The sequence below is a fragment of the Macaca thibetana genome, chromosome 7 (genome assembly GCF_024542745.1).
Source record: "Macaca thibetana thibetana isolate TM-01 chromosome 7, ASM2454274v1, whole genome shotgun sequence".
In the NCBI taxonomy this organism is placed as follows: Eukaryota; Metazoa; Chordata; class Mammalia; order Primates; family Cercopithecidae; genus Macaca; species Macaca thibetana.
The window spans coordinates 31,391,576-31,415,691 of record NC_065584.1 but is presented as its reverse complement, the minus strand read 5'-3'; the positions used below and the strand labels follow the sequence as shown (position 1 = coordinate 31,415,691).

At 37.3% G+C, this 24,116-nt stretch overlaps 1 protein-coding gene across 3 annotated transcripts in view; it reads left to right on the top strand.

Moving 5' to 3' along the window:
• GPATCH2L (G-patch domain containing 2 like) overlaps positions 1-24,116 on the top strand; it is a 73,547-nt gene extending 49,431 nt beyond the window's left edge. For 2 of the 3 annotated variants that reach the window (XM_050798817.1, XM_050798818.1), the window contains exon 10: positions 1,078-24,116. In XM_050798817.1, the coding sequence (XP_050654774.1) occupies positions 1,078-1,238 (161 nt within the window). In that variant the 3' untranslated portion in view covers positions 1,239-24,116. The remainder of the gene's footprint in view (positions 1-1,077) is intronic. The other variant, XR_007727550.1, reaches the window with a different exon arrangement.

The following is a 24,116-nucleotide window of genomic DNA, read 5'->3' as shown; positions in this document are numbered from 1 at the left end:
ACATTAGCCCACAATAAGAAATTCATGTTTGAATATGTGTGTTGGTTGCACATGTAAATCTGAAATAAATCCTGGGTGCGTGCTGATACTTTCTATTTTTTTCACTGAGAAAAAAAAGTAATGGTCATGACCCACTAAATTGATTTTGTGACCCGAAATTTGAAAATTACTGTTCTAGGTTACATTTCTGGGAGTGGAATTATTGGGTGACAGGGTAAAATCCAAACTTTCCTAGGTTTTGCCATATTTTAGTATATATTTGTTCTTAGCAGAGTGAGTGGAGATGATGGTTTGTGCCACTCCGCTCAGGGGCATTTGGAAATGTGAAGTAAATGTTTGTTTGTCACAATGACTGGGGAATGTTCCTGGCATTCAGCAGATAGGATCCAGATCGGTGAGTGTTCTGAAGTATACAGGACAGCTCTGCACAAGCCATGTCTCCTGTCCAGAATGTCTTTAGTGATCTTATGGAAAAATATTGGGCCTGATTGTGCTCTTTTTCTGCCATTTTCCTTGTTGTATGGTATATATTTATTGGTAACACTGCCCTGTCGGAGGAATGGGTTGTGGCAGGAAGAGCGTGGGGTTTAGAGTCCAGTATCTGTGTTTGAATCTTGATATTTAACCAGCTCTGTTTTATCCCTGAACAATTTATCTGATCTCTCTATACCTCAGTTCCTGATCTAGAAAGTGGAGATCACTATGAGTCATCTCTACGAGTATCTATGAGTAAGGGTTTGTATTAACAATTAAGATCATGAGTATTCATTGTTTAAGCAATAGGCACAGAAGTACTTTATAAGTGATTTTTACTACATTATGAATGCGTGCTCCTGAATTTATTTATTTGTTCAATTGAACCCATTTTCTCAGATTAGGAAATACTATCTTACTTAAATCTTGTCTTTACTTTTTTGTAGAGAAAAAAGAGGTACCTTATGTGGCCACTTAGGTTACTAGGACATGAAGTATAAGGATTAAGAAAATTTTGTTTCTAAGTGTCTCTCATTCTAATTTGTCTTGTTCTAATTTATCTCCCCTTGATGTTTTTGCTCCTCTCTATTGTAACCTTACTAGTTCACATGGATGCAGTGGAGCCAACCACACCAGCATCACAAGCCCCCAAATCACCCAGCTCTGAGTGGTTGGTCAGGACCTCTGCAGCAGAGAAAGCCACAGATGCAACTACTGCTACATTTTTTAAAATGCCACAAGAAAAGAGCCCTGGATACAGCTAGAGAGCAAGACTTCACCCTCCAGGAGCTGACTGGGTGTTGCTGAAGCAAATGTTGGACTTTGTGTTAGATAGTCTTGCATATCTTAATCGACATTCCCAGTCCTTTCACCACCAGAACCAACTCCTCTTTCAGACACAGCAGTGGACTCTTTCTCTCAGAAGATCATGTTGTGGGAGTCTTTTTTTTTTTTTTTTAATAGTAAAATATTGAGGCAGCAATTTTTTACAAAAAGGTCATCCTCTGCTCTATTTGTTACCTTGTTATTGCTGTCTCAACATTTACTACAGCTCCATTTACAGAGCTGTTGCTTTTTTGCAGTTGTCTTTGTTCTTGAAAAACCAGTAACTGCTTCTGCATACGTTTTGTGTAGAGCTTTTAATATCATTTGAGGAAGTTCCAAATTTGTAGCCAGTTCCAAACAAATTTAAATACTGAGTTGAGACCTGTATGGAATTGTTTGCAGGAGATAAGGCTTGCCTTTGAGCCTACTCTTGATTCACGCAGAGTGCCAATAAGATAAATCAACGAGGTTCTCATTTTGGAGCCTCAAAAGAGACACCAGCAACTGGGCCTTGAGAACTTCCATTTTTTTGCAGATTGTCTGCAGAAACTCAGACAGCTCATCAGCAGCAGCAGCTGTATTGTATTTTACCTCATCTTCAGAGTTTATGTTCTACTGAAAGAGGACGTGTGTATACATGCACACGCACACACACAGCTTGGTGTAATGGTGAAGATGGTTTAGGTGTACAGCAAATTTAAAATAGTCAGTGAATTGTGTCTTACTACTTCATGTCCCAGTGTAAGCCTTTATGTCCTAAGCAGAACTTTATTGTTAGTATTATAGGTTAATAACCTGCAGCAGAAATTCATACTCTATTATAATAATGGCTTCTTGGGGCCATGCTTTGGGGAGGTAAAATGTCTTTTTGACATGCCTTTATATTTGGCGTGTTTATGATGGCTCAGCTGCATGTGGAGTTATATATACAGTCGTGCCTGAAGTTGGATGCTACTTTGTCAAAATGAGAAATAAGTGATGGCCTGGAGCTGCTGGAGAGAAGCCACGCTTTCTAAAAAGTATTATCAAGAGTGTCTGTCATTCATTCAGGGGCCTGGCTGACAGAAGGGCTTTTTTTTAATACCAATGAGTGCATTTACTCTGAAACACACAGAAGCTCTTGGTGAGTTGCTCCCTGCTCTGGTCACATTGTAGAGGGACTCCCACTCATGCAGCTGCTTATTTTCTGTCTTAAATAGGTGCTGGATGGGGCAGCACCTCCTTCCCCCAAAGTGCGATTGCCCCTGTTTCCCATACAAAGTGTAATGATGGGTTGCTTTATCATATTCCCTTTTACAATTATAGTCCTTATCAATGGAAACTCCAGATTTCTTTATCAATGAAGTGGGGAGGTGGGTGGGCATGAATCTAATTGGAAAAGGGGGTTTGAAGCTAAGTTTACATGGCACTTTAAGACTGAGAACATGTCAATTGTTCATAATCAGGAATATGGTAGAGGGAGAGCAGGTGGAGACGATGGGACGGGAAAGTGCTGAAACCGGCCCAGCATGCCTCTGAGTCGCCCTTGGTTCTCATGCAGCAGTGTGTGTGCTCACAGGGGTGTTCCACCCTTGGTTCTCATGTCATGCAGCAGTGTGGGAGAGTGCTGAAGCTGGCCCAGCATGCCTCTGAGTTGCCTCTGGTTCTCATGCAGCAGTATGTGTGCTTAACAGGAGTGGAGATGATGGGATGGGAGAATGCTGAAACTGGCCCAGCAGACCTCTGAGTCACCCGTGGCTCTCTTGCAGCAGTGTGTGTGCTTACAGGGATTTCCCAGGCTGCACTTCCCTTCCCTGTGGGCTGCACCCACAGAAGTATAGAAAATATGTCTGTTGAATATAAATTGGTACCACTGAATTGTTTTAGTGATGAGGTTAGATTTTGTTGTCATGTGCATTGTCACCATAGTGACCCGTGGCATATATTTTTAACATACTTGGTTGGGTTTGAGAGAAATCTGTGGACATAATTTTTTGTTTGTGTCAAGCTGTGTGACTCATGCAGTGATTGGTCCCATGATCATGGCCTATTAGTGAAAACCTCCAAAGGTCAGGTGGCCAAGGTGTTCCCACATTTTTTCTATATAACTTGTTGCCTGATAGTCCACTTTTCTACCTATCATTAAAAATAATTTTTATATACAACATTATTTACATTTCAAACATCTCTACAAAGTCATGCCATTTTAAGGAGACGAAAACAGTCACAGAATTGAGTGACTTGCTCCAAATCACAGAACTAAGCCAGGACTAGAATCCCAGACTTTCAGATTTTCTCTGCCCTGGGTTATAATCTCTTGTTTTTCAGTGATAGACCTGAGTCAGTCTGAGATGCTTATTTATGAAACAGTATACCGTGAATATTTATTATCTTCTTGGGCATGCTTTTCTACCCATTTTGAATACTTTCAACAGGGATTACCCAAGAATGCAACATCTACCTGTAATAAATGGGGAGAAAGTTAGTTGCCTGAGAGAATAGAATATTAAGCACACAAATACTTTCCAACACAGGGTTGTAAATTGTGCTCCTCATTTTAAGGTGCTGTATGTGCATGTTTAAGGATTATTAATCAATGTATTCTGCTTGCTTTCTGTATTAACCAGTTTCAGAGGATAGCCTTAGAAATGAGTGTATTTTGAATCTTAAAACTTAAAGTTTCTTTATATGCGGCACAGTGTATAATGTCATAAATTAAGAAAAATCTATTATCTTTCAAAGAAATTACCTAGTTTCAAAAATCAGGTTTTGTAATCAGTGTTGAAAAACTCTGAAACACGACTTACTTTGAGGATGATCCTTGAGCTCATGTATTTGACCTGCTCAAAAGTAATAACTAAAGCTGAGTTAAACAGTTTTTATTTATTTCAGGGTTCTGATTTTTCCCAGCTGGCTACACAGATGGCCTATCTGAATCCTAATTTTGTGTGTTTTCCACGATGGGCAGAAGTCAAAACATTATCTGCTTCTGTGAGGATCATTAATAAAAAGTTGGTTTTAATTACGAGTTTAAGGGAATTTTAGTTTATTTTTCAGATGCAGTATTTGAAAGGAACAAAACTCTCGTGTTGCCTTTTGTTGTTGTTGTTGTTGTTGTTTCCTAGAGACAGGTTCTTGATCTGTCACTCAGGCTAGAGTGCAGTGATGTGTTCATAGCTCACTGTAACCTTGACCTCATAAGCTCAAGCCATCCTCCTGCCTCAGCCTCCTGAGTTGTGAGAACTACAGAAGTGTGCCACCACGCCTGGCTAGTTTTTAAAGTTTTTGTAGAGATGGGGTCTTGCTCTGTTGCCTATGCTGGTCTTGAACTTCTAACCTCAAGCAATCTTCCTGCCTTGGCCTCCCTAAGTGTTGTAGTAATAGGTGTGAGCCACCATGCCCAGCCTTGTGTTGCCTCTTGGTAAGAACTAATAAAAGGAAATTAGTAGCTTGTTTACCTGGTACCGGATTTGGAGGGGGCTGGGTATAGTTTTTACTGAGTGGTATGTGATTGGAAAATAGGCCACATTAGCCTTGAGTTGTTTAGAAATCAAATGAGATTCGAAATTTTAGAGGACGTTGCTGGGCTATGAAATAGGCTACTAACAAGGCTATTTTTGTAGCAAAATGGCCAAAAGCTGAAATAAATCTTCTTAGTCTGTGATGCTTGTAGAGCATCCTTTGTTAAGTAAAGCACAACACCTAGGACAAGTAACTAAACTAGTTATGACTTCCAAATAGATTGATAGAGCCTTGCATTTTGGAGTTAGAGACACTGTAGCTGTATCTATATACCTGTAATATAGCCTGGAAAGTTCTGTTGCTGCAGAGTTATCATTAAAGTCACTTGGAATTGAAGAAGATACGGAGTGTTGAGACAAAGGAACTAGGCTGGCACAGTCATTGCTGATGCGATGGGTTCTCCACTTTGGCTCCAGGCGTAGGCTCCTGGTGGTGATGCATGATTCATTTCCGGTCTTTGTTTCATTTTGGCTTCATTACTGTGGTTCTGAGCCACACAGGTTTCTCCCCCTGGGGAGAAGACTGTAAAAACCTCAGCATTAGCAGCTGTGTTCAGTGCCCTGTATGTCTTGTGAAGCTTATCTGAGCTGGACTGAGAGCAGAGTGGCTCACTCTCGCAGCTGTGGATGCAGTCTAGTTGGAGGCATGGCTTGGAGGACGTCATGGTTCATGCGATGGTTGGAGGGATGGTAAAAGCAGTTAGCTCTTGTCAGCTGCTTCCCTCTGCTAGTGCTTGAGCTGCCAATTTTATTTGTCAGTGTTTCCTTATCTCCCACTCCTGTTGTGAAAGGTCACAGAGTTACTGTCACTGGCAACAATTTCTCCCCTTAGAAGAAGTCTGGTACAGAGGGAAAGGGTGAGGAAAATGGTGAATTCCATCACTCAGAACTAAATGCAAGTGGCACAGAGATGCTTTCTCCTGTGTTAATGTCTCCAAAAGATGAACATCAAATGCCCAGAAACAGCAACATCAAAAAGAAGGAAGATGAGAAGTATTGTTGAAGAGTATGGACTATAGGGTTTTTAACAAGTCCAGCAAGAAAAACTTATGGCTGAAAGAAGACATTTTTCTATCACTGCAAGTAGACATCATAAATGCTTGGTAAAATTGCCAGATTTAGGAAATAAAAAATTTTTTCAAGTACAGTATTGAAGAATGGGGGCACATCCTGAAGACATTCAGCAAAGAAGCAATCTTGGCAAGGTGGAGAAGTGGGAAGCAACGTGGAGAGAAAGGGAGCTGCCCAGCAGGAATTCTCAGCGTGTGGTCCCTAGGCCAACAACACCAGCACACCTTGCCCACACCAGACCTGCTGAATCAGAAACTGCCAGCGCAAGGCCCAGCAGTCTTTCAGTAAGCCCTCCAGGGGGCTCTGGTGCATGCTCAAGTTTGAGAACCATAGACTTTGACACAGTTAAAAAGATGTTTTAATGGACTGGTCTCCTTCTAAGCTCTGAGATGCTCTCATATTCCCTCCATAAGTAAAGAGATTTTTTTTTTGTATAATTCTTTGCAGAAACTGTTAATGTCTTTATTTCTCATATTTTTTTTTCCCTTGCAAGCTCCTGAAAGATCTTTTTGAAAAATTGACAAAGGATGCTATCAAAGGCTATGTTTAGATGGATGGAAATAACCTTGAAAATGGATAAAGCCTGGGTGTGGTGACTCACGCCCATAATCCCAACACTTTGGGAGGCCAGGGCAGGAGGATTGCTTTATCGCAGGATGTGAAGACCAGCCTATGCAGCATAGTGAGACCTTGTCTCTACAAAAACTTTTAAAAATTAGCTGGCTGTGGTGGTGCATGCCTGTGGTCCCAGCTGCTTGGGAGGCAGAGGCAAGAGGATCACTCGGGCCCAGGAGGTTGAGGGTGCCGTGAGCCATGATCTGGCCACTGCACTCCAGCCAGGGTGACAGAGCGAGATCCTGTATCAAAAAATGAAAAATAAAAATGGATAAAAATGTAACAATGAGTTGTTAGTCTATGAATGATAGTCATTTTTCACAATTGGCAGTAAAAATGTGATTTGTGTAAGGTATGAGTTTACCACATTTGTTCATAAGATCTTAGTTTCAAGGGAAAGTATCATGTATTTTCCAGCATGATAATGATGAATCATTTAAAGTATGGCTCATAAAAATGAAAAAAAAAATATTGGAAGAAAAAACCACCTTGGGTACATAGGTGTGTAATAAATAGCTGTTGAGTTATTGATAATCTCTTGCTAGGATTGAATCTCAGTACTTCAGAGCATGTAAAAATCAATTTTCTGTGATCCCACTTAATCACACCGTGTTGTCTTTTTTTAGATTTCAGCTAGCGATTCTGCAGGGGTTGGAGACCAATAGCAATCTCATGCTTTGTTGTTGTTGTTATTGTCCGACTCGTGGATTCAGCATTTCAGAATATGGTACTCTAATCTTAAGGCTTTGAAAAAAAAAAAACGTGGCCATTTTTTCTTTATATTTTACTTGTGTTAATTGGGCTGGGTCCTAACTGGTTGCCAGAGCCCAGAAATCCAGGTTCTGTCTTTTCAGGGAATATGCATAGCTAAAGAGTTCATTGTGTTTGCAAAGGTACACTAGGAGTTCTCATTTCCTCAGATGCTTATGTGTGTAGGCTGTTAAGCTCTCATTTCAATTTTTGCAGTCTTTTAAAACACCACACAATTTTTCTTTTCCATCTTAAAGACCGGTTAAAACTACCTCTGGCCACAAATGTTAGTGTTACTAGATATTATCAAGGTGTGAGACTAAAAAGTTAGAAGGCTTTAAGATGTAAATTATATAAGTTAATGTTTTCTTTCTCAGAAAGTTCTGACCCTTGCTGACCCCTCATTCAAATGTTTTTAATTGAAAGGGGTAAGAAAATATCAGAGAACTTAAAGATGGCCTTCATGACTTTGACTCAAAATCAACACATTTCATTATGTATAGGTCCTACACCTTGCTTCCTCAAGCGGGCCATGAAAAAAAATCTCATGACCATGCAAACTGATGCCACCCCAAAACCATGGTAACGATTTGAATTGCTCTCAATATTGATCTCAGACTCCCTCCTGTTGTCAGCAGCTACTGCAAACTGGCTATTATAAACCCTTTCTACCCCCACCTTCTCTCAATCTCAGCAGTTAATCTCAGCCCTCCCCCACCACGTAACAGCCTCAGGCAGAACTTCCCGCTTAGACACCCTCACACACACCCTTCCTTACCTTCTTGCCCGTGCCTGTCCTGCCCAAGACGAATCCCTTTTCCTGTGCCCTAAGCCCTCTCCCTTGATAAATGACTTGATCTAGATACAGCCTCACACTCCTGGCACATACAGCTTTCCATTTAAACATGTTCACATACTCCTGCTTCAAACAAAAATACCTTTCCTCAACCCTTTGAAAGCCTAACTACCACTAAAGTATACTGCCCTTATCTGCACTCTGTCCATTCTGCAGTCCACTGAGGCAGTGGTTTTTAACCCTGGCTGCATGTTAGCATCACCTGGGAAGCTTTAAAACGTCCTAATTCTGGACTGGACCACAGACCCATTAAGTCAGCATGGGGAGGTGGGACGGGTTTCAGTCTTTAAAAAGAAGTGTAGCTGAGGCTGAGAACCACCGCTCTAAAACCTGGCTGCTACCCTTGCTACCATGAAAACTGGTCTTGCTGGATTCACCAGTGACTTCTACTGTCAAAATGTAGCCCATAGGTTGACTTTTATGATACTGATGCTATATAACCACTTCCTTCTTTGGAATGCTCCCTTTCCTGACCCTGCTTTCCTGATTTTTCTCCCACTTCTTTGCTCTTTCTCAGTTTCTCTGGGTTGTTTGGTAGGTCAGTCTAGCACAGACTGGATGCCGGTCTCTGCCACCACCTCCGTTACTTAAGTGAACACCTGTGTGCCAGTGAGTTCCTTTGCCATACCACCTTAATGCACCAACTTAAAAGCACAGATTAGAGGGGAGCGTTCACATTCACTAATCACTGCAGGCTTCTAGGAAAGCATACTAAAGGACTCTGGTCCTTCTCTTACCTCCCTTGTTCCTCCTCCAAGCCCAGTGAGGTAGGAGGAATTGCTGATTAGATTAGTGAGATTCTAAGGTGGATCACTCCTGTTTACTTATGAGTTGCTGTTTGTGAAAAGATGACCTGGACTGTGCTCCCTCTTCTGCTTTCTCCTCTTCGGCGTCTTGGCCTGGTAAGGGGGCCTGTGCCCAAAAGAGGCTCCTCCACCTAATGCTGTCTTCAATCTGTGGCTTTCTGCTGCTGGTTAAGACTTTTAATTGGGCTGCCTCATCCCTTTTTGACCTTGAGCTTCATGTTGATCTTTATCAAGGAACTTTTTATTGGGGCATCACCACTAGCCCTATGAATACAGTGAAATTTGATTTCCCAGTCTACTGTTACCATTGCATGCTGCCCCTGGAACTGGATATATGGGTTCCACTTTCATCAGAAGTGATGCTGTGTGTTCCTGATGTCTTTGACTCGCTAGTTTCTGATTCAAAATATGGGGTAGGTGGATCTGATTAGTAGTCATATGCCTGTGTCCTGGCTAGGAAGTCAGAATGAGGTTATCTGGAAAGTTGAGCTTCCTCACATGTGGGAAGGTACTTCAGATGCTGGACAGCCAATAAGAATAACAAAGGTCCACCAGAGCCATTGCCCCATTCAACAAACATTTACTGAACACTGATTAAGCCAAGTGCTCCTCAGGGACCTCTTAGGGAAGAGGATAACTGCCCTAAAGCAGGATACCCCTGGGCCCCTTAGATATACTATCCTTGAGACTATTAGGCCCCTGTCCAGAATATCTAATAATAATAATGGCAAATATGTACTTAGTGGTCTGCCATTTGGAAACAACATCTCACTTATTCAACAACTCTAAGGGTAGGTACTTTTGTCTCCATTTTAAAACAATGAAATACAGTTAATAGACAAACTTGCTCAAGTCACATATCTATTAAGCATCAGTGAAGATTCAGATTCAAGTCTGTTTGATGTTAAAGAGTGTCTGTTCCCAACCAATACCTCTGCTGCCTCTTTTGACAAACTGAACTGTCAGAGGGCATGTACGTATGCATAAGCTGTGGGCCACTGGGCCCTGGGCCAGTGTCTGATGAGACCTCTTTATTGACTTGTTTCTCTTGGGCTGTTTCTCTACCAGGCCACTGAATGGGCTCATCCCTTCTCTGTGCGTACATCATTGAATGGAGATAGCTGGTTTCTGTGACATCCTCTTATAACAACCTAGTTTTGTTCTTGAGAGTGACCAGAGCGAGAGAAAAGTCAATTAAATCTTGCAGATCTTGCAAACCTATGGCAATAAAAAGGTATTGTCCTTTGTGTACCAAGGCACAACTGATTCCTAAGTGAGGAAGATACGTGTTATGAGATCGTAATGTTAGTGATAGACTTTTCAACACCTTGGTAAACATTTCTTTGACTGTTAGCAAAAGCTGCCTTAACAGTCTTGGCTTTTAGAAATGTCCCTTTATTCAGTAGATGTGTATAGAACACATTTTATGCCAAGCACTCTGCTAGGAGCTGGGTATACAGAGAAGGAAGGCATTCCTGCTGTCATGATGTTCATGGTCTTCTGAGGAAGAGACAAGAAAAGCAAGTATTAGAATGACAGGGTATTTTGGCAGCAAGGAAGAGGGCACTTTAACTCAAACTGGGCAGTGGAAGAGTTAAAAAAAAAAACACGGAATGAAATCCTGAAGGATGAGCAGGAGTTAAGAAGAGTGGATCAAGCCCTCCAAGGGTAAGAGCATGGTTTGTTCAGAGCACTGCAAGTGTTTTCGTATGGCCCACATGTAAAGCTTGTAGAGGAACAGAGAGAGGAAGGCAGGAGACAGGAAGTGAAGGGTCCTGTGTATACTGGCTTACTTGTTGAGTTGGAGAACTATTGCAGTATTCCTCTGCTAAGCTCAGGGTGTATTCATGGAAACCCTACTGCAACTGGCCCATTGTGCATACAAAGCTGGAACTGAGATGTGAACAGGTTTGCATTGCCTTGGTCACCTTCCGTTGGAAATATAGCTAGGCCCACTTATTGGTAGGAGCTACTGACATGTTAAAACTAGGTTAAACTGAATTGGAAGTAATGCTTTATTTGGAATCATGGCTGACTGATTCCATTACATGTTCTAGCATGATACCAGTCTGAGGTTATTCCCCTTGAACCACCGACTTAGTAGAGTTTAATGCACAATGTGATGATCTTAGTTCCTTGTACTGTTCTTCAGCGATGAAGTTGTTCAACTGCCAGTTAAGTTTTTTGGGCTTTGTTTCTCAGTAGTGATGGTAAATTTGTGTTGATCTGTTTACCCCTTTTGGACTGAACACCTTAGCAATCTTTGATATTTTAAGCCTACAGAAAGTGCCCATGGGATAAAACCAATCTGCTGGCTCACACTAAGTTCTGATCCCATGATTTTGGTCTCATTAATACCGTGCTATAAATAAAGTTAGCTAAACCTTTTGAAACTGCATAAAAGTGAAATAATTGTGAGTTTTGGGCCAACATTTTTCCTGAACAGCTTCTGACTGACCAGCATTTTAAATTAGGTGATATAGTCTAGCTTTTGTACATAGAAATAAGAAAGTGACTTTTATGTTCCATTATTAAAATAGTATAGGGAGGAGAGGTAAATATACTAATTTTTCATTGCTCATACTAGAGAAGGTATATTGACTAATGAAATAGAGGATTATGGGGATCATATGAAAATATGATTAAAGAGATTATCACTAGAAGAAAAATTCAGACTGCTAATTATGAGAAAAAACATGTATGCACAACCAAACAAATCACAAAAATGAAAGATTTCTAAAACAATAGAATAGGAACAAATGTACCTGTCATATTAATAAAAGTAAACTTAGCCATAGATAAAAGGCAAAAATGGCAGCAAACACTAATTTCATGTTATAAGATTCAGAAAGGTTGAGCAAAAGTAAACCAAGCAAACACAAATAAGAAAATGAGTTGTAGTCTGCATATCAGGCAAGGTTGAACTTAGGGAAAAAGAATTGAAAGAAAAATAAAAACACTACATAATGCTAAAGGGTGTGACTCACAAGATATAATGTTTCTCAATATCTGTACCAAATAATGGAAAACCATTTATGTATTGGAAGCCATGGGAGACACAGGAAGAAACTGAAATACAGTGTTAGTCAGATATTTTAATTCAGTTCTGTCAGTTCATGACAAATCAATGGATAAAACCTAGGACATGGGATGATTTAAATAAGATACATAAGATCTAGTTGATACATACTAGACTTTACCCTAAAAATGGTAACTACACTTTAAAGTACCCATAAAACATTTCCCCATTTGACTGTGTATTAGAGCATACAGAAAACATAAGTTTCAGAACAAAGAAAAGGAACAACAGATGGCATTTGCTGATAAAAATGTAATAAACTTAGAATTTGAGGATAAGTGGTCAGAAAAAAAAAGAATGCAATAAATTAAAGCCAGAAAACACTGCTCATCTGCAATCTAAAATGTTTTTGAGCTCTTCAACTATTCTTGGGTTGATTAGGAAATGCAAAGCATTGAAAAGCATTTCATGTCTAGACTATAAATTTGTTCCTCTGAGATACACATAAAACAGTGCTCAGAGGAAAATTCATTGCCCTAAAATTTGTATATTAAAAACTAAGATAAATGTTGTATAACTCAAAATATTAGGAAAAGGCATCTTTTAAAAGCAGACTAAAAGAATCCAGAAAAATTAATTAGAAAAATGGGGAAACGGAATTAAAGAGCTAATTTTTAAAATATGCAGTAAAATATGTAACATTTTAGCCACCATTACAAGAGAAGACAAACACAAAATAAAAATTACCAGATAATATATAAGAGCCATAAAATATACTTTGCTCAACTGTACGCAAACAATTAAAAAACTTGGATTAAATGGATAATTTTCTAGGAAGGTATAATTTGCCAAAAAATGACATCAAAAGAAATCTAATATAACAATTGTCGTAGAAGAAATGAAGTATTTCAATTAGCATGACTAAGTATTTTTAAAGACCCTACCAATGAAAACAAAGAAATGCATTTGGAGGATTAACAAAAACTTTTTATAACACCAATTTTTAATTTTACATTTTAAAGCATGACATGGAATTTATTGAAAAGACATGTATTTTATAGAATCCAAGCAAAAGCTGACCAGCCAGAGATAAAGTGAGACCAACTCAGGGAATGTGAGCAGTGGTGATTTATTCCCTCTGGTGTTCCATGTTAGCCTGACACAGAGCTCCCTTTCCACATTCTCAGGGGCTCTTGATCCAAAACCTTTAAAAAAAAAAAAAAAATTAGACTTAACAGAAAAGCTGCAAAAATAGATTTCCTGTGTGTCCTCTCAGCTTCTAATGTTAACTTACATACCAATGGTACAATTATTGAAACTAGGAAATTAACATTGGCACAATCCTATTAACTACATACTTTATTTGAATTATAGCAGTTTTCCCAGTAATGTTGTTTTTCTGGTTTGATATTCAATCCAGGATCCATATGTACTTGGGTCTTTCTGGGTTTTCTCTTCTATTCCACTGGTCTACTTGTGCATGGTACCACACTGTTTTAATTATAGAGACTTTATAGTATGTTTTAATGACTGGCAAGGCTAGTCCCCCTCATAATTTTTCCTATTTGTTGTGCTTCTGGCTATTCAAACATGTTTGTTTTTCCATATGAACTTTAGTATCAACTTGTCTAAATTCATTTTTTAAGGTACATTGGTATTTTATTGATATTATATGATATTAACTGATTTAGGGAGAACTAACATCTTTAAAATGTGGAGTCATCCTATCCAAGAACAGAGGATGTATTTCCATTTATTCAAGTCTATTTTGTGCCTTTTCAGCAGTGTTTTAAAATTATCCTTGTGTAGGTTTTGTGCGTTTCTGGCTAAGCTTATCCCTAAGTATTTAATTTATTTGCTAGTAAGTGAGATTTCCTCTGCCATTATGTCTTCTAACTGGTTATTGCTCTATATATAAAAGCTACTGATTTTGTATGCTAATGTATCTTGCTGCCTTATTTTTTTTTTTAAATAAACAACAGAAATTTATTTCTTACAGTTTCACAGTCTGGGAAGTCCAAGATCAAGGTGCTGGCTGATTCAGTGTCTGGTGAGAGCCTGCCTTCTGGTTCATAGATGTCACCTTCTAGTTGTGTACTCACATGGTGAAGGGGACTAGTTAGCTCTCTGGGGTCTCTTGTATAAGGACATAAATCCCAATCAGTAGGGCTCCACCCTCCTAATCTAATGACCTCCCAAAGGCCCTGTCTCCAATACCAACACTTTGGGGATTAGGATTTCCACCTGTTTTCGGGGGACACAAACATTTATGCCATAGCAGTCAGTAGCAAACTCTTTTTGTTTTGCAGCCAACGGTCAGTCAATTTTTATCTTCTTAGCTTAGTATAATCTAAGCCCTAAAGCCATGAAATGCATGGAAAAGATTTTTTTTTCTTTTTCTAACTTTTATTTTAGATTTGAGGGGTACACGTGCAGGTTTGTTACCTGGGTATATTGCGTGATGCTGAGGTACTGAGCATCCTTACAGAATTCTTTTACTTTTGAAGTTAGTTTTATCATTGCTCCTCTAGAAAAACAAACAAACACAAAAAAACAAAAATTGTTTCTAAATACCCAGAAGAATGATGAGAAATGAAAAAAATCTATAGAAGTAAAAAATGACATGAAAGCTTAAACCTAGGAAAGCAAGTAAGACAAAACTTTCCTGACTTTGGCCCTGGGTGAAGGAAAAGTTGTTTCTCTCCTACCAACCTAAAAATGTTGAACAAGTTGTCCCTTATATAGAGGGTTGGGGCTCAAATTTGTACTACTTGTATGGTGCAGAATACTGCATGAGGAAATTTAATTTACCGTAGACCCAAGCCAATTGTAACCCCAGGTAACTACTAGAAGCAACCACAGATTCTTTCTGGAGGAATGAACCTTCAATCCAGTTATCAAAGAACTCTCACAGATAAAGTTATGAATATAAACAACTTAAACCAATAAATTTGAAAGCTTAGACAAAATTCCTAGAGAAAATAATTTCTCAAAACTCATTCAGGGGAAATAGAAAATGTGATTAGTTCTGTAACATTAAACAAATTTAGTAAGTAGTTTAAAATCTGGGCCTGTGTACTCTGCAGAAAGATGTTATGGGACCCCCAAAATGCCATCAGTTTTTTTTTCTGGAGCTTGACACATTGATTGTAAAGTTCATTTAGAAGAACAAATACACAAGAGCAGCCCAAGGAAACCCTTTTAAGAGAGCACTTGATAGGAGGAGGGCTAGTCCCACTACGTATTAAAACAAAGTCTCAACTCTGAAAGTGTGGTAGAGGTGCATGCATAGGTCAATGGAACAATATAGAAAATTCTGAAACAGGCCCAATTGCATATGACAATTCAGGATACAATAAAGGTGGTGCCCTAAGTCAGTAGGGGGGAAAGATGGATTATAAAAATGAATGGTGTTGAGATAATTGGATATAGTTTAGTGGCTACATATAAATATATAACCATACAGGAAAAAGTGGATCTGTTTCTCACACTATGCCAGGATAATTTTCAAATTGAAGAGAGATTTAATTGTACAATTTAAACTATACAACTACTAGAAAAAAAAAAAAAAAAGATGAATTCCTCTGTGACAGGGGTCAGCAAGCTACATAGCCTGTAGGCCAAATCTGACTGACCCAAGGCCTAGTTTTGGGCTGCTGCAAGCTAAGAATGGTGTTTTGCTTTGTTTTTTCTTCCACCTTTAAAGTGTTCAATAACAAAAAGAGGAGATCTTGGAACAGAGACTTTATGTGGTCGCAAACTCTAAAATATTCACTATCCAAACTTTTATTTAAAAAAGACTATGGACCCTTGCTTTGTAACCTGGGTTAGCTATTGCATAATAATGCCACTGAACTCAGCTGGGGTATATCTGCTCTAAGTGTCTCTCATCTCCTTGGACCAGTACAAAAATACACTCCACTCCTTTGGTAGAAGGGAATGTAAATCCACATGGCAAAGGATGGGGATATAGGGAACTGAAAAGTTTTGGAACCAATAATATACTCTTCCACACTAAATACTACTAAAAATTCAGATGCAATAAGAGATATATTTGACTGTTTTAAAAAAATCTTGTATGCATATACACAGTAAGCAAACTAAAATACAAGTGATAACCCAGAAACATGGTTGCAATTTACATCACAGATTAAAGGCTAATCCTTCTAATTTATAAATAACATAAAAATAGAGAATTTCCTGTAGACCACTGTGGAAGAGATATGAGCAGACGGTTCACTGAAAAAAATGCAAATGTCTCTCAAACATATGAAAAGATGCTCAACTTTCCATATAGTCAATTGATTTTCACAGCAACCTAATTAGTAGATATTCTTATCATCCCCATTTAAGAGACAAAGAAACTGAGTCATAAAGTTGTGAAGTATTATGCTTGAACACAAAAACCAAGAAGTAATGGTGCCGGGATTTGAACCCAGTCAGGCTGGCTCTAGATGAAAGACTAATTCACCATGACTAAATAAGGCTTATTTCAGGAATTCAAGGATCATTTAATATTAGGAATAGCTGGATGTTTCCTTAATATGATAAAATATATTTATCTCAATCCAAAGCCTGCGTTGTGCTTAATTGAGAATACCAGAAGCAATTTCATTAAAGTCAGGAACAAGAAAAAGATGTCCACTAATTAGCACTATTATTTAAAAATGTTCTGTAGGACGTAGGCGAAACAGACAAGTGAAAGAAAGATACAGAAATTAGAAGAGAAAATTGTAATTTTCAGATGATACTGAGTTTTTTACTTAGAAACTAAAGACTAACCAGACCTTGCAAAATAAGAATAAATTAATTTTCAGAAATCAATAGCTTTTATAGATACAATGTCTAATGTCAAGCTCTAAGGGAAGAAAAGACCCATTTTATAACAGCACAAAACATAAATGATAACATAGGAATAAACACAAGACATATTATTTGTAGAAAAGGTTAAAATGCTAATGAGAGATGAAACAAGGCCCAAACAAATGGGAAGATATACCACGTTCTCGCATAGAAATACACAGCATCATAAAGATATAACTTCTCTCAATTTACAAATCTAATGTGATCTTCAATAAAAATATCAATAGAATTGAAAAAAATTACATAAATTGATTCTAAAGTTCATATTCAAAACCAATAGTGATAGAGGGAGACTACTAGATATTAAAATGTTTACATCTACAGCAATTAAAACAGTGGTAGTAATTTGTGAGTAGTCATACAGATGAGTGGAACAGAACAGTTCAGAAATAGATCTAAATACAAGAATTGAGAAGATGATAAAGGTGGCTTTTCAATCAGTGGAAAAAAGATTAGTCAGCAAATGGGGTGGGAACTACTAGGTAGGGCTCTGTTGAAAAAAATTAAGTTGGATCTATACTTCACCTCTTATACCAGGACAAATTACAGACAGTCTGAAGATTTAAACATTAAAAAAATACTTCTAAAAGTAGAAAAAAAAAAAGAAAAGTTATTTTATAACCTAAGAGTGGGGAAGGCCTTTCTAAGTATGACACAAAACCCAGAAGCCATAAAAGAAAAGACTGCTAGATTAGACTTCATAGACATAAAAAATTTCATCGTGACAGTAGCACCATAAGCAAATGCAAATGAGAACCTGGGCAAGAAATGTGTAACTCTGCCAAGATGAGGGACTAAGTTATCTAAAACAGAAAGAGTCCCTATCAATAAAAAAGAAAACAGATTAGCAATCCAATATAAAAATGGGCAAAGGAGATTAACAGAGACGTTTAATAGAAGAGAAAATACAAATGACTTTAAAGCATATGAAAATGCTTAATAATAGAAGCTTTTCACCTACCAAAAATACTAAAGTGTGTTAACACACTATAATGGCAAGTGTGTAGTTAGATTGTCTCATACATTGTATAAACTAGTGCAAACTATAAAGGGTTGACACTATCTTATTAAAATTACAAAGGTACATTACATTTTTAAACCCATCAATCCTAGGAATTTGCCCTACAGAGAGAATTGTATCTATACGTGCAAAATAACGTGTGTCAACATAAAAATGTATAGAAAGATGAATCTCTAAGTAAAAAGGTTTTATTGGGGAATAATACACAAGATGTGGGATTGCAAACCAGGTCATACATACAGACCAAGGTGTCCTCCAGTATGTCCAGAGGAAAGGAAAATGTTAGGGTTTTATTGGGGAAACAGGAGGTTATACAAGTTGTTTTGAAAGAAAGTCATTGGGGATAGTGTCTTTTGGGAGCTGGCAAGTGGTGATTTGTCAGTGGCCGCAGTTGTTGGCTGAAATTTGTAATCTTAAAATTATATTTTGTTCGATTGGCCTTGCATATGAGTCAGTGTGTTGGGCAAGTGTTCTTACAAAAGTGATTAGCTGTCCTGCTGTCTTTGTGTGACTTAAATGGTAAGCTTTGATTCGCTTCTGTTATCAGGCAAATCGTGCACAAAATCCCTCCTTTCATAGCCTTCCCTGGCTCCATTTTGTCAGGGTTTGACACAAGTGACTCCATTTTGCATGAGCAAAACTAACCATTAGAATTCACTAGAGGTTAGTCAGGTTCAGTCCTCACACAAGGAAGGCGATTACAAAAGGCTTTAATACCAAGAGGTTGGTCATTTGAGGTCATCTTAATGACCTCATTATTAGAGGTTAGAGGCTGCCTAACACATGGGTAAATATTTTAAAAACCTAACTATATCTGGCTTTCAAGAGGCATACTTTGAGTGTTAAGAGAAAGATTGAAAGTAAAAGGATGATGAAAACACACCAACCAAAAAAGGCTGATATAGCTATACAAATATCAGTTGAGATAAATGTAAGTCAAGAAGCATTACTAAGGACACAGAGGAACATTTCATAGAGATAAAAAGATAAATTTACCAGAAAGATGTAGTTTGTATTTTAATGCAACTAATAATATAGCTTCAAAATATAGAAAACAAAATTACAGACCTAGAAGTACCTGATAGTACAAGTAGTCATTAATAATATGGACGATTACAACAAAATGAATAATAAATTTAACCTAACTGATATCTGTAGAATACTATAACCAGCAGTGTCAGAAGAGGTATTCTTTCCAAGTACCCACGGAATTTTTACCAAAATTTATCATATGCTGGTCTTTAAGTCCCAACGAATTCCAAAGGGTAAATCATCTAAAATATGTTCTCTGACCAAAGTAAAATTACTCTAAAAATCAATTTTTTAAAAACCCCAGAAAAGCCTGAAATATTTAGAAATTAAGCATTATACTTCTAAATAACTGACAGTTCAAAAATAAATTACAATAGATGTTAGACAGTATTTTGAACTAGGGCAATTTTTAAATGACATCAAAACTTGCATTAAAAAGTCTAAAGGCAGTCTCAAAAAGTATAAAAAGGATAGCAACAAACCCAGAGATTGGTTCTCTGAAAAGACTAATAATATTGATAAACCCCTAGCAAGACTGATCTAAAAAAAAAAAAGAAAATGAGAACATAAGTCTCAGGCTGGGATAAAATGTTTACAAAAGACACATCTGACAAAGAACTGTCATCCAAACTGTAAAAAGAACTCTTAAAACTCAACAATAAGAAAAAAAAAAAAAAAAAAAAAAAGCACTTAATTAAAAAGTGGACAAAAGATCTGAACAGATACCTCACCAAAGAAGATATACAGATGGAAAATAAGCATATGAAAAGATGCTCATCATATATCATTAGGGAACTGCAGAATAAAATAATGAGATATCATGACATACCTATTACAATGGTGATTTTCCAAAACACTGACAACACTGAATGCTGGTGAGCACATGGAGCAACAGGAACGCTAATGGGAATTAGCTAATGGGTATGAAAAATGGCACAGCTTATGATGAAAGACAGTTTGGCAGTTTCTTGCAAAACTAAGCATACTCTTACCAGACAGTCTAGCAACCATGCTTCCTGGTATTTATCCAAATGAGCTGAACACTTATGTCCACAGAAAGACTGCAGACAGATGTTTGTAGCAGACTTATTTGTAATTGCCCACGATGTCTTTCAGCAGGTAAATGGATAAACAATCTGGTACATACAGACAATGGAATATTATTTTTAACTCTGAAAAGAAATGATCTATCAAGCCATGAAAAGACATAGAGGAAATTTAAATGCATATTGCTAAGTGAAAGAAGCCAATCTGAAAAGGAGACATACAGTATGATTTCATCTATATGAAAAGGCAAAATTACGGGGACAGTAAAAAGATGAATTGTTGCCAAGGGTTAGAGGGGAAGGAGAGATGAATAAGCAGAGCACAGAAGATTTTTAGGGCAGTGAAAATACTTTGTATGATACTATAATAATGGCTAAATGCCATTATACATTTATCAAAACCCATAGAATGTACAACACTAATAGTGAACGTTAGTGTATCAACTATGGACTTTGGATGATAAAGATGTGTCACTGTGTTATGATAATGTATTGATTGTAACAAATGTATCACTCTGGTGAGGAAGGCTGTGCATGTGTGGGGGAAGAAGGTATATGGGAACTCTCTGTACCTTCTGCTCAATTTAGCTGTGAATCTAAAACTACTCTAAACTCTATTTTAAAAATAGAAAAAAGGCACAAATTACCAATATAAAACCCTAGAAAAAGCCCGAGGTTTTTAAAAACCCCAAATCTTCGTATTCTAAGAATATAATATGAAGAACTTTATGTCAGCAAATCAGAAAATCCACATGAAATGGAATTTCTAGGAAAATACAATTTACCAGCTCATGAGTAAATAGAAGGCTGGGCATGGTGGCTTATGCCTGTAATCCCAGCTCTTTGGGAAGCCAAAGTGGGGGGCTCATTTAAGTCCAGGAGTTCAAGACCAGCCTGGCCAACATGTGAAACCCCATCTCTACTAAAAATACAAATAATTAGCTGAGCGTGGTGGCGTGCACCTGTGATCCCAGCTACTCAGGAGGCTGAGGTGGGAGAATCACCTGAGCCCGGGAGGTCGAGGCTGCAATGAGCTGAGATGCTGCCACTGCACTCCAGCCTGGGCAACCAGAGTAAGACCCTGTAACAACAACAACAACTACAACAACAACCACCACCCAAAAGAATAAATAGAAAATTTGAATTGTCTATATCTATTTAAGAAGTTGAATCTGGGCTGGGCACAGTGGCCCATACTTGTAATCCCAGCACTTTGGGAGGCTGAGGCAGGTGGATCACTTAAGGTCAGGAGCTTGAGACCAGATACAAAAATTAGCTGGTCGTGGTGGCATGCTCCTGTAATCCTAGCTACTCAGGAGGCTGAGGCATGAGAATCGCTTGAACCTGGGAGGTGAAGATTGAAGTGAGCCGAGATCACACCACTGCACTCCAGCCTGGATGACAGAGTGAGACTGTGTTTCAGAAAAAAAAGAAAAAAAAAAAAAAAGTTGAATCTGTAACTATAACTTTCCCATAAACAAATCCCCAGTCCAGATTTTTGCTTCACCAGCAAATTCTTTTAAACATTTAAAGAATTGACACTAGTCTTATACAAACTGTTTGAAATAATAGAAAAAGAAACATAATTCCCGATTCACTTTGAGGCTACCATAATTTTAATACCAAAGGGTGGCAGGTTCATTACAAGAAAGGAAAATTATAGGTCACTATATCAAATGAACATACTTATAAATATTTTAAAGAAAATATTAGAAAGTAAAGTTAAGTGAATTATTTATTTTAGAAATGCAAGATTTTGGCTTAACATCACAAAATCAGTGTTTTCAACCCATTCAACTGGATTTATTTTTGACAAACTACCTGGGACAACTGGATATCCACATGCAAAATAATGAAGTTGGATCTCTCTTTATACAATATGCATAATTAACTCAAAACATATCAAAGACCTACATGTAAGAGCTAAAACTAGAAAACATTGAGAAGAAAACAAACGCATAAATCTTCATGACCTTGGATGAGGTAATGGTTTATTAGATATGACACCACACACACAGGCAATTGAAAAAAAAATAGATAAGTAAGACTTTGTCAAAATTTAAAATTTTGTCCTTCAAAAAGACACTGTCAAGAAGATGAAACGATGACCACAGAATGGGAGAAAATATTTGCAAATCATATATCAGATAAGGGTCTGATATCCAGAATATATAAAGAACTCTTATGACTCAACAACCAAAAGGTAAACAATCCAATTTAAAAATGGGCAAAAAGACTTGAGTAAGCATTTCTCCAAAGAAGATGTATGCATGGCCAACAAGCACATGAAAAGATGCTCAATATCATTAGTCACTGAAGAAATACTAAAACTACAAGATGCCACTTTACGCCCACTCCTAGACAGTTAAAAACTTATGTACCCCCCAAAGCTTGTACACAAATGTTCATTATAGCTTTATTTACAATAGACTAAAAGTGAAAACCACCCAAGTACCTATCAACTGATGAATGGTAAACAAAATGTAGTGTATCTGTACAATAAAACATCATTCTGCCATGAAAAGTACTGAAGTACTGATTCATGTGGCAACATGGATTAACTTTGAGAATATTATGCTAGTTGAAAACCGCCAGACACAAAAGGCCATATTCCACTCACATGAAATGTTCAGAATAGGCAAATCCATAGAGATAGATATTGGAGACAGACAGTAGATTAGTGGCTGCCAAGGGGAAAAGGGAAATGGGGAAGGACTGCTAGTAGGTATGAGGTTTCTTTCTGGAGTGATGAAAATGTTCTGGAGTTATATGATGGTAATAGTTCACAACTTTGTGAATATACTAAAAACCACTGAATTGTACTCTTTAAAATTATGATTTTTAAGATATATGAATTATGTTTCCATTTAAATATTAGTGTATTTCACTATATTAGCATCATAAGGCAGAAAACATATCTCAATAGAATGATGCAGAAAAAGCATTTGATAAAATCAAATACATATTCATAGTTAACACTTAACACACTAGGACTGGAAGGAAACATCTTTAAATTGGTAAAGATCATCAGTAAAAATCTTACAGGAAATATCATAGTTAATAGTGAAATATTAAAAGCTTTCACCCTGAGATTAGGAATATTTCCGAATACTATTTCTATTAAACATTGTACTAGAGATCTTAACCATTGCAATAAGGCAAGGAAAAAAAGTTACAGACTGCAAAGCATATGATTGTTTATGTAGAACATTCAAAAGAATCTATGGTCAACAAATTTATTAGAAATAAGTAAATTTAGCAAGGCTACTGGGTTCAAGTTTACTATACAAGAATCAAGGATATTTTTATATATCTGCAATATTCAGTTCAAAAATGAAATTTAAAAATATTTACAATAGCATCAAAGACATAAACTGATAATAAATCTAATGAAAGAGAGAAAATAATCTTTATATGGAAAGCATTACAGAGGAAAAATAAATAAGGTCTAAATAAATGGAGAGATCTGCTGTGTTCATGAATTGAAAGCCTCAGTATTGTAAAGATGTCAGTTATTTTCAAACTGGTCTACAGAGTTAATGCAATTCCAGTCCAAATCACAGCAGATTTCTTGGGGGAAATTAAGCTGATTCTGAAACATATGGAAACATTAGAGACCAAGAATAGAGAAGAGTGTTTAAAGAACACAGCTGGAAGACACACTGCTAGCTATCAAGACTTCTTATAAAGTTACAGTAATTAATACCATGTGGTATTGGTGCAAGAATAAACAAATAAAACAGTGAAACAGAACAGAGTCTAGAAGCTGATCCAAACACGTAGTCACTTAACTAAGGACAAAGGTAATGATGTAGTGCAGCAAGGAATGGGTGAGCTGTTCGATATATGGTGCTGACTTAGTTGGATGTTCACAGGTAATATACATCTTGATCCCTGTTTTCACAGCTTGAAAAAAACCAAGTCCATATAGATTGCATCATAAAGATCAAAGTATAAAAAAGTAAAGATTATGGTTAAAAAAAGGAAAGTATCTTCATTTACTTGAAGTAGGTAAAGATTTAAAAAATAAAATACCAAAAGCACTATCTAGGAAGAGAAAGAAAATGATTACTATAATTATTGAATTATATTAAAGTTGAAATGTTCTATATATCAAAAGACCCCATTAGTAAAAAAGCAAGCCATAAAAAAGGAGATTATACCTGTAACACAAATATTTGACAAAGACTTGCATTCAGAATCTATTTTTAAAAGTACTACAAATCAATTAAAACAAA